Below are 17,420 nucleotides of genomic sequence, written 5' to 3'. Positions count from 1 at the left end.
TTGCTTTAATTTTTACACTGTACAAATGTGCACAACGATTGTGTGCACAACTGCAGTACTGCCACTATAGTATACTTAATACTATAATAATACACGCCGATACCGTTCCGTCGCGGACAGCCGTTTAGCAGTCGAAATAACCCACTCCAAATATTAAATGTAATATTATTATTTTTTTTATATTCTGAATTTACATTTTTATATTTTGAAAATAATCCTAATTACATAGCAGGTACTTAGTTGTATTATTGTGATTTATGTTTTCAATTTTTCTTGAGGTCGGGTAGGTAGTGCACGTGAACTTGTGCACATACACACGAGCCGCCACCGAGTATCATATTCAGAAATACAGAAAATAAGTAAACTTAATTTTACAAAAAAAAAAGGTCAAGGGGGGATCTATCCCCCTTATCCCCCCACCCGTAAATACCCCACTGATTGCGCCGCGTAACAAATTTGGACTTTTACGATCATGTTATCATGTTGTTTATGACATTTTGGCCTCGCGGCACAGAAAATAGTGGTCCAATACCGGCAATACCCCGTCGCGGTATAATATTGTACGGACATGATAAACTGTTTTAAGTGACGAAACGTCGTGTACCAAAAACAAATTCGATGATAATATTATCACGAAGACAATGCGATAATATTATATAACCCAATGGGTGCAGGGTCGTCATTTGGGGGGGGGCAGGGTGTGCAATGGCACCACTAACTTAAAAAATGTTAACAATTGGCCTGCCATTAATACTCCAATGCGCCGTCATAATTAACTTATACATGTTTTCATATATAGGTAATATAAAATATATATATTTTAAGTTTTTGTATATTATGTACAGTAATTACATTAGCTGGTTTCTTTAACTGCTTATAAGCTTTTAATTCTTTGAATTGCTAGCTATTTAAAAGTTGCATTAGTCGTTATGAGTGTCAATTAGAATTATAAAAGGGAAGAAAAGAATATTTACATAGGTTAGCATAGGTTTCCTACATTTATATATATATATATATATATAAATATATATTTTTTTTAATGGCCTGGTGAAATGTCAAAATTGGCCTGCCTAAAAGTTTGCACACCCAGAAAAAAAACTGAAATGACGCCCCTAAATGGGTGCGTTCGACATGGGCGCTTATTCACTTTCAGGGCTTACTTAAGTCTAAACGAACGGTTCAAAGCGTTCACAGGTAGGCCTCTAGACGATCGCGAATATTGGTTGCGTGAGCGTTGCGACGTTATCAGATCACTACGCCGGTTATCAGTTTTAATTAATTAATTTTTGTTTTTGAATTTACGATTTTTTTAAAACTTTTCCAAAAATGTATAAACAAATAACAGCTAAAAAATTTAATATAATATCAAAAACGTTGTGAATGTGAAACGGTTTACGGTTATCGTCAAATTAATCTCGTTAACTCTTATCATTTCACATTTGGGCGTTCGTCTTGGGAAATAGCGCTCACGCTTTCACTGCACTACCTCGATTTGTTAAGCGACCGTGAGCGTCAACTCATGACGTAACACCTATTTTCCGTGACGTCACGGTTGTAGTCTGAGCGTTCAAAGCGCCCATGTCGAACGCACCCATTGTCGTATAACAAACATAGGGAATGATAACAAATCGAAAAATCAATAGATAACAACTCAATCCTGATATTAAGGTTGAACAACCACCGAGCGTCCGAGCGAGACGTAATCGTTGCAATTATTTTAGAGTAATTTCGCAGATTGTTGCACGATCCGGGTGTGTCCGCGACACTTTACTTGTTTGATCGACGTGCGTTCGTCGCGTCCTATCGGTTTGCGCGTCGAACGGAGCCCGTGTGTTTGGCGTTTTCATCCCCGTCATCTATGCCGTATTTGCGACACACCCTTTGACGTAACAACAATTTACAACGTAATTTGTGTACGTTTAATCGAGGTATGTTTAATTTTGGTATACTATGATTAATATTATATTATATTGATTTTTTTATATGGTTCAACAGTAACGCGCCTTGTGTTTCGTCACTTGAACGTTGGCGATCGGCCCGAGCTGTGAATGTCGTCGTAATCGCTGTGTCATCATCATTGGTATACCCATGATATAAACAAGCAAACCACAGGAACCAAGGAACTTTTTGATGGCCAGATCCTTCACATGACGTAGCATAGGTACCTATCGTAAATGCCTACCAGAAGTAATAATGATTTAAGAATTTTAAGATAATTCGAGTAAGCGTTTGCTGATTATATAAATATATTGTATAAATAATAATCAGGGGTGTGAATCAATAAAACATGTCAATGAGTTCCCTTCTGCAGGGAAAAAATTTTATTCAAGGCATTACATCATCGTAAATACAAAAATGTCTACCTATACCTAGTGCATATTATTATATTTTAAAAGACACAAATAATTTACAATTTTCAAATACTCATAACATGTTTTAAAACTAAAATATATAAAAAAAAATTCCAACGGGGTTCATTAGATAATATTCTTACTTCTAAATTTGATAATCGGTTAATTCACTCTAATTTTTAAACTAATTGAATTTCTTCTGCTGAGCTTAACATTTACTATGTTACGCACTTGTAAGACGGAGACAACACATGTGTGTGTTGCGTCCTCTTAATATAATTAAAAGTTAAAACACACTATCAAATTATTTCATAAGGTTTAAAATAATCATATAAAATGTATCATACTAAGGAGGTAAAATACAGAATATAGTTAATATTAAAATACTTAATTCATATAAAACTCAGGTTTTAAATTCCATTCTTTGGAGAGGTTTTTTTTTACATTTTTAGGAAAATATATGCATTATTTTGAACAAAGATCCTCCTTAGATTTTATAGCTTGTAAGATTAAGCATTTATACATTTGCATATGTGTATATTTCATAAATGTTTTTTTTATTATTGTGCTTATAATTAAATTATACAATCAGTTATTAATACACTTAGTTATTTTATACCTATTTATATATGTGTGTATATTCACAGTATGTCTGAGCCCAATACTATTCAAATATTCGATACACCATACTCATGTATTGTTTTGAACAATCGTTTTATACAAATGTATGTATTATTATAACCACCAAGACTAGTTTGGGCTACACCTACTAAAAAGCGACGCCGCCTGAATCTATCTAACAACGACTCACGACTATACCTAACTGTTAACGTGAATTTGTTGTTTTTACAGTTTTATAGTTATTTTACCGTATTATAAGGCACAACTACCTAAAAAACACATTTCAGAATGGCTAATCCAAAAGCTTATCTACATGAATGGTGTGCAAAGAATAACTTGGAACTACAGTTTGAAACCAAGCAAGCCGGTAATATTTGATAAACTTTAGTATTAGTACAATTATACTATTATTATACTATTAGTACAAAAATATGTAGGTAATCTTATTTTATAATATTTATGTTTTCTGTTTGTAATTGAGTGTATAATATAGACACAATAAATCTTGCAAACATTGTTATAGATGGGTTTGATGATTTTTATTAACATCCCTTTTTGGGATTTTACAAGAGTATGATAATGAGAAAACAAATTAACAATTATCAAATAATGCTTATAAAAAATTAAAGTAACTGAATATTTTATTTTAGGTTCAAATTGTAAACCACGGTTATTTATATGTGAAGTTACTGTAACTGGACATAATTACATAGGTGTAGGAAATTCAACTAATAAAAAATTAGCTCAAGCAAATGCATCAAAAGACTATCTTTTATACTTGACAAAAGAGGGATTGATATCTATTGATACTTATTTTTTACCATCTGTAAGTTCATTAATCTAATATGTTAAACTTATTGTTATTATACTGAGTATGGTCTTATTAGAATTGTATTTCTGGTCCTGCTTCAAATGGTTTAATGGTTAATGCATCTCAACAATTAATGAATAATGTGCCACCAAAATCTGAGTATGAAGAAGAAACTTCCAATATACTTGGTGAAGCTTATCGACCAAATGAGAAGACAAATTTTCAGTTAAATGATTTTTTGAATGACGAAAATAATGTTGAAGAGGTAAAATCCTTATTACTTTTACTTATAACTATTTGTTAATATTTTTATTTTTTAATTGTATTAATAGGCAGAAGGTTTAAATCTGCATGCTGCTGTATGTGGTGACTGGACAATTGATAATGCCAAATCACATTTAAATCAATTTATTCAATCTAATAAGTTAAAAAACATTGATTACAAATATAGTTGTAATCCAAAAACTTTTTTACATGAATGGTGTGAAAAGAATAACTTGGAACCACAATTTAAAACCAAGCAAGCCGGTAATATTTGATGAACTTTTTATTAGTAGAAAAATATTTAATCCTATTTTATGATATTTATGTTTTTCTATTTGCTATTAAGTATATAATTTAAACACAATAAATCTTGCAAACAATGTTATAGAAGGTTAAGATGATTTTTGTAACATCCCCTTTTGGGATTTTACAAGAGTATGATAATGAAAAAATAAGTTAACAATAAATTATCACATAATGCTTTTAAAAAATTAAAGAAACTTTGAATATTTTATTCTAGGTTCAAATCGTAAACCACGATTTATATGTGAAGTTATTATAACTGGACATGATTACATAGGTATTGGAAATTCAGCTAATATAAAATATGCTCAAGAAAATGCATCAAAAGACTTTCTCTTATACTTGACGAGAAAGGGATTGGTATCTACTGATTCGTTAGCATCTGTAAGTTCATTAATCTAATATTATGTTTAACTTATTGTTATTATACTAAGTATGGGTTTTTTAGAATTGTATTTCTGGTCCTGCTTCAAATGATTTAATGGTTAATGCATCCCAAAAATTAATGAATGTGCCCCCAAAATCTGTTTATCAAGACCACGAAACTCCCAAAATGCTCGGTGAATCTTATCGACCAGTTGGGAAGGCAAATTTTCAGTTTAATGATTTTTTGAATGACGAAAATAATGTTGAAGAGGTAAAATTCTTATTACTTTTACTTATAACTATTTGTTAATATTTTTATTTTTGAATTGTATTAATAGGCAGAACATTTAGATGTGAATGCCGCTGTACATGGTGGTTGGACAATTGATAACGCCAAATCACGTTTAAATCAATTTATTCAATCTAATAAGTTAAAAAACACTGATTACAAATATAGTTTTATAGGGAAGTAAGTAATATAATATTATTATTATATTTCCTATAATTGTATAATCGTGCAAATATTGTTTATGCAAATAACAATTTATACACACTCTTCAAACTAGTTAAAGGATTTTAGTTAGAATATAGTATGTACACAGTTTATCTTCTGTACAGCAGAGCAGTTACCTACTTGATGGCCATTTTATTATTTTTAATAATTAAGATTCGAGTAAGAAAACATAGTTTATATATTTTTTAGGAGTCATGTTGCTGAACTGTCAATATATATAGCTAAACTGGGAAGAAGTAAATAATTGCATAAAAATATGATTACCATTTGTTCTATAGCTTATTACACTATTATAATTATTTGATTTAGATGTAACTGCTCGTGAAAGTGGTTTAAACAAACGATCAGCATCCACAAGTTGTGCACTTTCTTTTATTCGTCAACTATACCATTTAGGTGTTATTGAACCATTTTCAGGATCTTTGAAAAAATCTATTTTAAACACAGTAAAACCATATGAAGTTAATGTCGATCCTTTAATATTAAACAAAGTATATAATATACTGCAAGAGTTTAATATTGAACCTGTGATTAAGGTAAATTACATAGTTAAGACAATAAATATTTACTATATGTTTATTTTTATTGTTCGAAGAATGATACTATTATTGAACCAGAAACCACAATTTCATTAATTTCTAATCAAAAACTTGCGGAGTTTAAAGAGTTGAAACCAATAAAATTATCAAGAGCTATTCTATGGTCACCACCTCAACCAAATTGGAATCCTTGGTTGGCCATAAATATTGATGAAGGTCCTTTAGCTACTGTAAGTTTGAAGTAAAAATTAAGACTGTACTTATTTCTCATACAAAATTTTATAAATTTTCATAGTATAATTTTATTAATTTTTAGTATACAGAGTGATTCTCCAACCATGCTCACATTCTTTTTTCTTCTACTATGTTGTTATTCAAAATCTGATTTTTTGGAATTTTTAAATATATTTAATGACCATATTTTCAAATTCTCGAGGTTTTTTGTTCTACTTAAGAAGGGTCCTGTAGAGATACAAACCTCCGTTTTTCAAATGAGATTCTCCCTTTTCTATAGGGTGTCCCAGCAGAAGCGCACACGCCAGAACACCTGGATTTTTTTGTTTCTGGGTTGACAGCACTGTTCCAATGTTTTTCTTATCATATAACATCCCCCATTTGTCATCGCAAAGCAGTTTTTGGTATTCTTCAAGTCGGTATTTCGAGAAAAAGCTTCAAACTTTGATTGTCCACAACTGAGCCAGTTTTCTCGATTTTTTCCAACAAACGAGTTACAGTCGCTTGCGTAGGCGCATTGTTTCGTCTGAAGATTGTAACTATAAGCTATTAAGCTGATAATTGTTATGAAAATGTTTAGCTTATCAATATTTAAATTTAAATTAGTAGTTTTAAGTTATATAATTTGTTTCCCAAGTGTGATAGTTCCATGAAAAGAGGTTTGGAAGATAATATGTGTAGTATAGTGGTTTGAAAATTGTAGTAATGTATATTAATCTATCAACATATTTTTAATTATATGAAAATGGTCCAAGTATAATAAACACTAGATCCAATATTACATCTATTTTATATTTTTTAAAAAACCATTTTTAAAGACTTATTAATTTATCCCTGTTCTTTAGTTTTTTGGGTTTTTCTTATTTTTAAAGTTTTCCTGACATTTATCATATCGAGTTATGAGTATTTTAAGATGTATAAAAATTTACAATTTTAAAATACTCATAACTCTCGTTAAAATTAAAATATACTAAAAAGCATATGAGGTTACCTAGATATTAATCTTATCTTTAGATTTTATAAGATGTCAATTCACTCTAATTCTTAAATTAACGGAGCTACACGTGTTCTGCTGAGCGTAAAATTTGCTATGTTACGCAATTACGCAATTGTAAGACGGAGACAACACATGCGTGTGTCACGTCCTCTTAATTAGTAGATATAGTTGTTAAATTTTGGTATCATTGCTATTTGCCTGTAAAAAATGTCAACTCTTAAAAAAATGGTGATTGTTCAACTCTAAATTCTACTATAACTAATATCTAAGTGTTGACGTATGTGGTCACACTGATTTATTAGTATGAGCGATGAGCCGCGTGAATACCTATTGCTTCCTAAACTACATAGAGGTGCCACTGGGCCAACATGTGTATCGCTTTAATAATAATTATAATTAAAACCAATAGCAACCATTTACAAATAAACATTTCCACCGTAAATCTCAAAATCACTATTTTACAAAACCTCCCCAGGCTAGACTTATAATTTAACCTTTTGTTAGCCTATGTTACTTAGGGACAATGTAGCATTTTAATGGTGAAAGAATTTTTGAAATGTGTCTAGTAGTTTTTGAGTTTATTCTTTACAAAAACCCAAATATTTCTTCCTTATAATATTAGTATACATAATTTTAATATAAGATTTTGAATAAATGTATTATTAAATGAAAAAAATAGGAGTTAAAATGCTGGGTAATCACCTTGTATATGTTTTTATAATTTTATTTTAAAATCTTAATGGTATAATACGGAAAGAGCAATGGATAATATTGAAACAATTATATTATGAACAATTATATATTATTAAAATGAGTATTTAGTTAGGAAATATGTTATATACTTTGTTAAAATGCATATTGATATTTATAGGCTACTTTAGATCAATTAAGTGAAGAACTAGCTAAAGATTATACTAAGAAATTAAATTCCTCAAAAGGTTTTAAAGAAAGTATTGAAATGCGTAGCCAACTTCCAGTATTTAATAAAAAAAATGAAATATTAGATATAATAAGAAAAAACTCAATAGTTATTATTCAAGGTAGTACTGGTTGTGGTAAAACTACTCAGGTTAGTTATGATTTATATTGAGAATTTTTTCATTTTAATGTTTTTACTCTCACCTATACATAATTTGATAATTTAGGTTTGTCAATTTATACTTGATGAGTACCTGAAAAATGACCAAGGAGCTTACTGCAATATAATTTGTACGCAACCAAGAAAGATATCAGCCATCTCTATTGCTGATAGAGTGGCTTTTGAAAGAAAAGAAGATATAGGTTTAAGTGTTGGTTATAGTGTTAGATTTGATAGCATATTTCCTAGATCTACTGGGGCAATTTTGTTTTGTACAGTTGGTAAATATTTTTTGTTCTTAAATCTTAATATTTTTATGTTAAAGTATTGATTCACAATTAAAACAAAAATTGCGTAGGTGTATTATTACGTAAATTGGAAAATGGTATGCGTGGTATATCACATGTAATTGTTGATGAAATACACGAGCGTGGTGTAAATAGTGATTTCCTCATGGTTGTACTCAAAGATATGGTATATAACTATCCTGACCTAAGAGTTATTTTTATGTCGGCGACCATTAATACTGCTATGTTTTCTAAATACTTTAATTGTTGTCCTGTCATTGATATTAAAGGGAGATGCTATCCTGTGAAAGGTAAATTTCTCATCTATGATATTGAATGAAAATATTATTTATATCTATTTTATTTTCAGAATATTTTCTCGAAGACATTGTTCAAGTGTTAAACTATCAGCCAACTCCAGATATCAAAAAACGTATGAATAAAGATTACGATGATGAATATGTCATTGATGCACAAGATCATGAGGAAAATTGTAATTTACTTGTATCTGATGACTATCCCCCTGAAGTTAAATCTAAAGTGGCCTTGATTAGTGAAAAATATGTTGATTTTGAAATTATTGAAGCGAGTATTTTTTAAATATGAGCTATCAATAACAGTTTTAATAATAATTAAATATAATTCATGTTTTAGGCATTATTAACGCACATTGAAATAAAGATGAATATTCCTGGAGCAGTTCTAATATTTTTACCCGGTTGGACTTTAATTTCTGCACTCCAAAAATATTTAACTGAGAAACAATTTTTCGGTTCGTGAAATCATATTTACTTTCAATATAGAATACTTATGTATTTCTTTTTTAGCATCTTCAAAATTTTGTGTACTACCACTCCATTCACAACTTCCGTGTGCAGATCAACGTAGAGTTTTTGAACCCGTACCGTCTGGAGTACGAAAGGTAAAAATATAAACATTATATAATTCATATATTGAATGTTTACAATTTTTATATTTTAATTGTGTTATCACTGTTTTCATGACACGAGTTAACTGTCATTATGATAAAAATGATAAGATAATTTTTTATGAAATATAGTATTGTTCCTAAAAAGTCTGAAAATACATTTAAGAATTGAATATTATCTGGTTCTATATCTGAAATCTATAAGTAAAATTTGTCTTATAGATGTTATAGCTCTATTTAACTAATAAAAACACTTAAAAGTTAAAAAAAGCAAAAAACTTTTAAAAATCTTAATAAAAGCACATTTAAAAAAAAAATACAACATTTGATTTACTTTTATACATATTATTTTAGATGCTATTATTAGTACAGGTTAGTTAGTTAAAATTATGAATTATGTTCTTAAATGGTTATTTAATTGATACAGCATAACTAATATATATTTTTTATTTGTTTATAATTAATTATTTTTGTAGGATATTTAGGATTGTCCAATTTTAATCTACTTAAAAGGGCTAAACATTGTTTGTGTAATTTGTATGGGAAAAATCTTACCATTCCTCCATTATCAAATGTCAACCACCAGTTTGAACATTTTTTCATAACTGGAAGAATACACACTGTAGTCAGCACTCTACGGCATACCAATATGCTTCTAAGTTCTAAGGCTAAAGCTATAAATAAATAAATAAATTTAACTTAATGGTACAAATTTGAATGTATAACCGACAAAATTATCAATAATTGTCAAAATTTAACAATAAATGATAAGTGATAGTCAACATTTGTTGTGAGGGATTATTGATCAATAATTGTAGGCACTAAGCTGGTAAAATAATTTTAAAATAGATTATGTTAGTTAATTAAGTAATCAACTTGATTATTTTATCATTTATCAAAATAATATAATTTTTCTTCTAGAATTGTTTAGTAAAAGATAAAATGTTAACATAAATTAAAGAAGTTTAACTCTGGGACAATTGGCCGTTCCAAAACTTTATTGGGACACCGGGAAGCTATATTCAAAACTGTTAAAATCCCTGCTAAACCGGAACATATTGTAACCTAACCCTAAGATTAGTTATTAGCAACAAACTATATTATCTACTTAGTATAAATCAAATATACAGCTGATATAGTTTTATATTAGACCAATAGAATAATTTCAAAAGCAAACCACTGACATTTTAGATATAAATAATCTAATTCTTTTTAAAAAATCAAATATTTTTCAGGTGATTTTATCTACAAATATAGCCGAAACATCAATAACTATTGATGATGTAGTATTTGTAATTAATTATGGCAAAGCCAAGATAAAATTCTTTACTTCACATAATAATATGACTCATTATGCAACGGTTTGGGCGTCTAAAACAAACATGCAGCAAAGAAAAGGTAGAGCGGGCCGCGTTAGTGATGGTTTCTGTTTTCACTTATGCACAAAGGTAATCAAAGATTATATAAAAAGAATAATAATAATGAAAAAATTTTGAAATAAATAAATTTATTCAATATAATCGAAGCATGAACTATAATCATTGAATACAATTTGAAATTTAATAAAATCATATTTTTCCATATAATAATAAAACTTTTTAATTGCACATTTAATTTGATTCATTTAATAGCATACGAGTTCTAGTATTTTTCATTATTATTACTTAATATGGTGTCTATTTTAAATACTAAATTTTAAAGGCACGTTATGATAAAATGGATGATCACGTAACACCAGAAATGTTCCGTTCACCTTTACATGAAATAGCTTTATCTATTAAATTGTTAAGACTTGGAGATATTGGACAATTTCTTAGCAAGGCTATTGAACCTCCACCTATTGACGCTGTAAATGAAGCCCTAGTGATGCTCAAAGGTAAAATGCTGCTATTGTGTTGTTCAAATAAATAAGAAGAAAATAATTGCTTCTTAAATGTAAACTATATTAATCAATGAAACAAATAATGTTGTTTTACTGGTTAGTTATGTTTCTAGCATATACTTTTAACTAATAAACTATGAAGATGTATGCATAATGTATTTCTTCCATTTGGTTTGCTAAGATTACAAATTATAAAATACAGAACTGTATTTTATTTAAATATCTTATTTGAATTACTTAAAATATCAGTTATCACCATTCTTTTTTTTTTTCTTATATTTGTTCATTGAAACGACCTCAAGGTCTTTGACAATGCTTATCACAAGTGGGTAGTAGGGAGATCATGAGATCTATTTATCTATGTATATATCACTATATGCATGATACTACCCCCTTTCTCCAAGAGGAGACATGTGCGGTCTTCACTCCCAGTGGAGTGGGACCTAGTTGAAAACCGGATAACGCAATCGGACGACAGCACGGGAAAATGGTGACTGCGTAGAATCACACACTTTTTTTTTTGCACTTTGCTATGAATCGAACCGATGACTGTGTGAGTCGTAGTCATGTGCGTGACCACTGCGCCACTCCGGCCCCAAGTTATCACCATGTATTTATTTTATTATTTAAGCACCAACATAGTATATATACATGGATATTAACTAATATTAGAGTTTACATTAGGTTAACATTGTTACTTACAACCCTCATTAATAATTAAATGTTTTCTCTTGTTTATTCTTTAGTGAAAATCTTATTTTATTAAGAATAATTCTATAAATAACTTTAAACTCTACTGAATTTTTTTTTAGTTTTATCTTTTAAATTCTAATTTAAATGTCTTATTGCATAAATTTTTCTAAATATGTTATTATTGTTCTATTAATGTACTATTTTTTTATATTCAAACATTTTAGAGATGAAATGTCTTGGAATAAATGAAGAGTTAACGCCACTTGGTCGTATTTTAGCAAAATTACCAGTCGAGCCTCAGATTGGTCGCATGATGGTGTTGGGAAATATCTTAATGTTAGGGGATGCTTTTGCTATTATAGCTGCTATATGTTCAAACATGACGGATATATTTGTATTCGGTAATTTATTTTATATAATAATTATGGAAAATCATTTGTTTCAAATCAATATTTTTTCATATTTATATGTTTTTAGATCATAGAATGACACCAGCACAGCGTGCTTTCTCTGGTAACCGTTGTTCTGATCATTTGGCTCTACTAAATGCTTTTCAACAATGGCAATCTTTGGACTATTGTAATATTAATCCAACAGAATACTGTGAACGTAAAATGTTGTCGGAACCATCATTGACTACAACAGCAGATGCTATGGTACCCACTTATATTTAAAGTTATTTATAATACTTAAAACAATAATTGTACATTTATAATATTAAAAAATGTATTGTTTTATTAGGAACAACTGAAAGATCTATTTATCAAAATTGGATTTCCTGAAATATGTTTTGAAAAGCAGAGATTTGATTTTGGAGTTGAAATGCACGATGATCCATTATTAGATGTAGTATCTGCCATTTTAACAATGGGATTTTATCCTAATGTGTGTTATCACAAAGTGAAACGGAAGGTACATTTTAGTTTTACATATTTATAAACAAACATTAATCATTAAAATAATAAAAATGTATCAGTTTTGGAACAGGAAATTATAAAAAAAAACTATGTCACATTTTTTTTGAAAGCTTGTTAAACTAGTAATTTATTATTGGAAGCCTCCAGTTAGTGACTCTTATTCATATTGACACATGCATTCTTCCGATAGCTTTTCATTTTGATGATTGTGTTTTAAAGACTTCACATAACTGGTGTGTTTTTATTTAGAATTTTATTAAATTTAGAGTCATACATTTTGTTGGAATTCAAATGAATAACAAAATATGTTGAGCATATTTCATAGTAATATTTTTATTCTAATGTAATAAGCAGTATAATATGAACAGTCATTTAAATGTATTTTTATATTTTTAATTGTATTTACATTGCAAATAATATATCACGGTAAATACTAAATATTGATTTTATTCCAATGAGTTTACCATTTCGGTCTGATTGATGATCATTTGATAATGTGGATATTACATCTAATTAAATATATTAATATGTATTTTGTTTACATATAGGTATACACAACAGAAGGAAAGTTTGCACTTATTCATAAGACATCTGTTAATTGTAATAATACCATGGACGGTTCTTTCCAATCGCCATTTTTTGTGTTTGCAGAGAAAGTAAGATACAGCTTATTATGTAGTCTAAATTAATCTTATTTGTTAAAATTGTATGACACTAACACCTAATAAATTGTAGTTCTACAAAATAATGCTAATAAGTAGTAAGGAATTTTTTAGCTATTGAAATTAATAATCATGGCATGGTTTAAACTTAACAATTTAAGTGCCCAAAATTCTAAATGTAAGGGGATTGCATCGCACGTATTTTTCATACGTTTTAAATCAATAAGCAGCGGTAAATTACACATACTTCGGAATGACCGACTTAATTTTTTTATAAATGTTTGAATTCATTGTAAAAATAGGAAGTCGATTCTTCTTAAAGGAAGCTTCTTAGGAAGTCGATTTTCAATTTTCAATTTAAAATTACCTTAATATAACCATTTTTTTTAGAAATCTTATGAAATAATTGCATTACATTTGTATTTATTTTGGGCACGTCTGATTTTAAATAAAAAAAGTGATTCCTAAGAAGCATAGTCTAGAAGTTTATAAATTCAACCATTTTTTCGAAATTACAATCAAACTTCGGGTAGTATGATTAATTTATTACCGCTTTTAGTAGTAATTATGGTCATGCAAACAAAAATATATTTCATTTTTCGAGATGTATTGACATGTGCCTGAGCGTGTGAGTTGCTTCCGCGCGCTGTTGCCCGACTCAACGTGACAGTGATTCTCGGAAACAATTAGTAGATAACGGATAACGCACTCTAATGTTCATTTACTACTCAAACATAGATACAATATTAGTTAATATGTCACATGATTGCCTTAATAGTATTCCTTAAAATATGCTATGTGTATATGTATAAAATAATATTTATTTTTATTACATTTTTTTTTTTAGGTACGTACTACAGCTGTATCTTGCAAGCAAATGACGATGGTAACTCCTATTCATCTTCTATTGTTTGGTGCTCGCAAAATTGAATATACTAAAGAATTAGTCCAATTAGATAATTGGTATGTAATGGTTGTTGTTATAATATGTTCTGTAATAATAAGAATGTGCCGAATACACTGATATCAGTTTATTGTGACAAACATTTTACGCATAGGTTATATCATATCTTATCGGTGCGCTGGACAATCCTCACCGCACCTTACTATAGTTATAAACTTATAACTTATACATAATAACAAATATGACTACCGTAACCACCGTGGGTATCGGTATATAACACTTCCACTCTTTGTGGTTCTATTATTATCATTTCCAACAATTGAAAATGTGAACAATTATTTTTTTATTTTTTAAAATTATTTAAACTTAAGCTAAATTATTATTTATTTAATATACTTCATATTCTTACATTTTATTCTTTTCTGAAATCTATCGATTGGTACTGTTCAGGATTTTTCTTCTTCTACTTACATGCGGGCTTACACTTCTGATGGTAAGGCCCGTGTCTGATACCGTGTCATTATTATTCGACTTTACCGGTTCACCTATCAGTTTGGTAATAATAGAGTTATCCGTCTCCCCCTCTAATACTGTTTGTTTAGTAAGGATTTTTAAAGTTTGATCAGGGTGCCTTTTCTACATTTGTTTCGAATTCTTTGAGCCATTTCGAGGTTGCATCGATGACGATAAGAATGCTCTTATTTTTATAGGGACCTAAAGGACCTTAAAAAAGAAATCAAATATCTAAAGAAGTTTAAAAAACTATTTTTTCGATTTCTTTGAGAAAAATATTATATTCAGTATTATAAATTTATTAGTTATTTAACAAAGCTATATATCAATTTATATTTTATAGGATAAATTTAAAAATGGATGTAACAGCTGCTTCTGCAATTGTAGCTTTAAGACCAGCTATTGAAAGTTTAATTGTACATGCATCTGAAGAACCAGGATCCATTGCAATGTTAAGTGAAACAGATATTAAACTTATAAATGTTCTAAAAGAACTATGTAATTTTAACTGTGGCAGATACAATCTTTCTCCAATAACGTTTGTTCAAGGGTAGGTAATTTTTTTTTTATTAATATTCATCAAATAAATGTGTACTTACATTTTTTTTAATTTATAGCGATAGACCAAATTATAGAAGACCGTTTAACCAAACATTTAATGAGAGTGGTGATGCTTCAGATAATAAAGTTCAACATATTAATCATTCTCACTCTAGTTATAATAGTTTTCAAAGAGGTGGTAGAGGAAGGTATAATGAAGGAATAGGTTACCGTGGAAATTCTTCGTCACTTTGTGATGAATATAATCAAAGAACTTATCATGATGGTGGTCGCTCTGTAAGAGGTATGCAACATTTTAAGATTTTTTTTAAAATTTTAATTAGGTTATATAAAATGTTTCACTCATAAATTTAAATTATTTTTTTTATATATTTATTTCTTTTAGTTAAATTATAAACTGTTTTTATTAAATACATTATTTTAATATTTAAAGCAATTAAAATATATTTAGTTTGAATTACTGGACTTGAATGTGTAATACATACTTTTGACAACATTTTTTTATAATTTTATACTATATAGGCTATGGGGGTGTCGGCTAACGCATGGTTAGGTGTTTTGAATTTCAAATACATTATTCAAATATCATCATTCAACAATAATAAAATTATTTATTTATGTTATTATTATATATTTATTTACCTTTATTCGTAAGTCACTACCATTATCACCAACATACGTGATTGCAGTGTGCAGACATTATCAACAGGGTAGTCGTAAACAATATTAAGTTTTTAAATGTATACTTCAAGCTTTGTTTTAATAACTTTTTGAGTTGTTTTAACCACTAACCACTCTATACCATTAAAGGAACCACATAATTAAAATTATCTTTAACATAATTTTCAAATTAAAAATGTTGTCATGCTATAAGCAACTAAGTACTAACTCACAAGTCATATTATGTATACTATTATACCAATAATCTTTAAAATATAATCTAATATACATTATACATTTATTCATAACAATTAAACAATATTATTATAAAATTATGCTTGTATCTAATTTAATTCTAAGAAATAATAATCTAAGGTATACTTTTTATTTGTTTTTAGAACAAGGTTTCACAGGTTATCGCAGTGAAAATGGATTTAAAAGATGTTTCTGAACCTGATTGCTGTACAACAAATGTTTTTATTTATCTATATCATTATAATGCCCGTTTTTCGAAGGCAATGTTGGAATAAGTTAACATTGTCCGGGTACTGTAGGTTAGTATTGAATACATTAAAAATAAAAATAAAACAATTTACTGCATTTTTTAATAATCACAAGTATTAATCATAATACATTTATACTAATAATACAAAATTGTATTTTATTCTACAATTAAATTTAATATTATTTTTAAAATCTTCCGAGTATTTTTTTGTGTGTATTTTTGTATTCCCCATATTTGTACAATTTTATATTTTGTAAATAAATAATATTAGTTTTTGAAGACATATTATAAAGTCTGAGATTAAAATATTGAAAAACTACTTTTAAAAAAGTTCTGTGGCCTGTAGAATATTATTCTATATAGGTTTAAAAAAAATTATCAAATTTGGTTGATCCTACAGAACAGGATCATTATTCCCGAGGAGTGTATTTTTGTGTACAAAATTATGATGGCATTGGGCGCCTTAAGTTAGTAAAAATGTATAATATTATTAATAATTATTTTATTTTAATATTTTTGAATGCTTTTACAAGATTTTGATATTAATTGAACAAACTCGGTAAAACTATGAAGGTATAGCCAATTAAATGTATTATCTAAACCTCTATAAAAAAAAATAATCACGCACCTACCTTAGTGTATGTAAATAATTGTTCTGTGATCAGTTATGTCTGTAAAATTTTTTTACTATCATTTTGGTAAAAAGTAGGTATTTAGGTAGGTATACCAAATTTATATTAGAATTTATAACGAAATTGTTAAAAATAAAAAAATGCATATTTTTAGTGCATTATGTACATTAATGTATAAAATAATATTTTGTCTAGCAA

At 28.3% G+C, this 17,420-nt stretch overlaps 1 protein-coding gene across 1 annotated transcript; it reads left to right on the top strand.

Moving 5' to 3' along the window:
* The first annotated feature begins 1,673 nt into the window (after positions 1–1,673).
* LOC100162500 (ATP-dependent RNA helicase A-like) lies at positions 1,674–16,606 on the top strand. Its single transcript, XM_008185103.2, has 28 exons — positions 1,674–1,928; positions 1,996–2,161; positions 3,204–3,339; positions 3,623–3,798; positions 3,860–4,048; positions 4,116–4,311; positions 4,568–4,734; positions 4,799–4,987; positions 5,055–5,185; positions 5,420–5,466; positions 5,540–5,766; positions 5,826–5,999; positions 7,872–8,069; positions 8,146–8,359; positions 8,437–8,676; positions 8,736–8,950; positions 9,020–9,137; positions 9,193–9,287; positions 10,529–10,741; positions 10,995–11,169; positions 12,093–12,269; positions 12,346–12,524; positions 12,610–12,780; positions 13,334–13,441; positions 14,295–14,410; positions 15,208–15,414; positions 15,482–15,708; positions 16,484–16,606. The coding sequence occupies exons 3-28, from the start codon at positions 3,261–3,263 to the stop codon at positions 16,534–16,536; spliced, it is 4,281 nt and encodes a 1,426-aa protein (XP_008183325.1). The 5' UTR covers positions 1,674–1,928; positions 1,996–2,161; positions 3,204–3,260; the 3' UTR covers positions 16,537–16,606.
* Positions 16,607–17,420: the final 814 nt, after the last annotated feature.

This window comes from Acyrthosiphon pisum, chromosome X (genome assembly GCF_005508785.2).
Source record: "Acyrthosiphon pisum isolate AL4f chromosome X, pea_aphid_22Mar2018_4r6ur, whole genome shotgun sequence".
Taxonomy (NCBI): Eukaryota; Metazoa; Arthropoda; class Insecta; order Hemiptera; family Aphididae; genus Acyrthosiphon; species Acyrthosiphon pisum.
The sequence above is the reverse complement of the archived record's forward strand: the minus strand, read 5'-3'. Positions and strand labels throughout refer to the sequence as shown.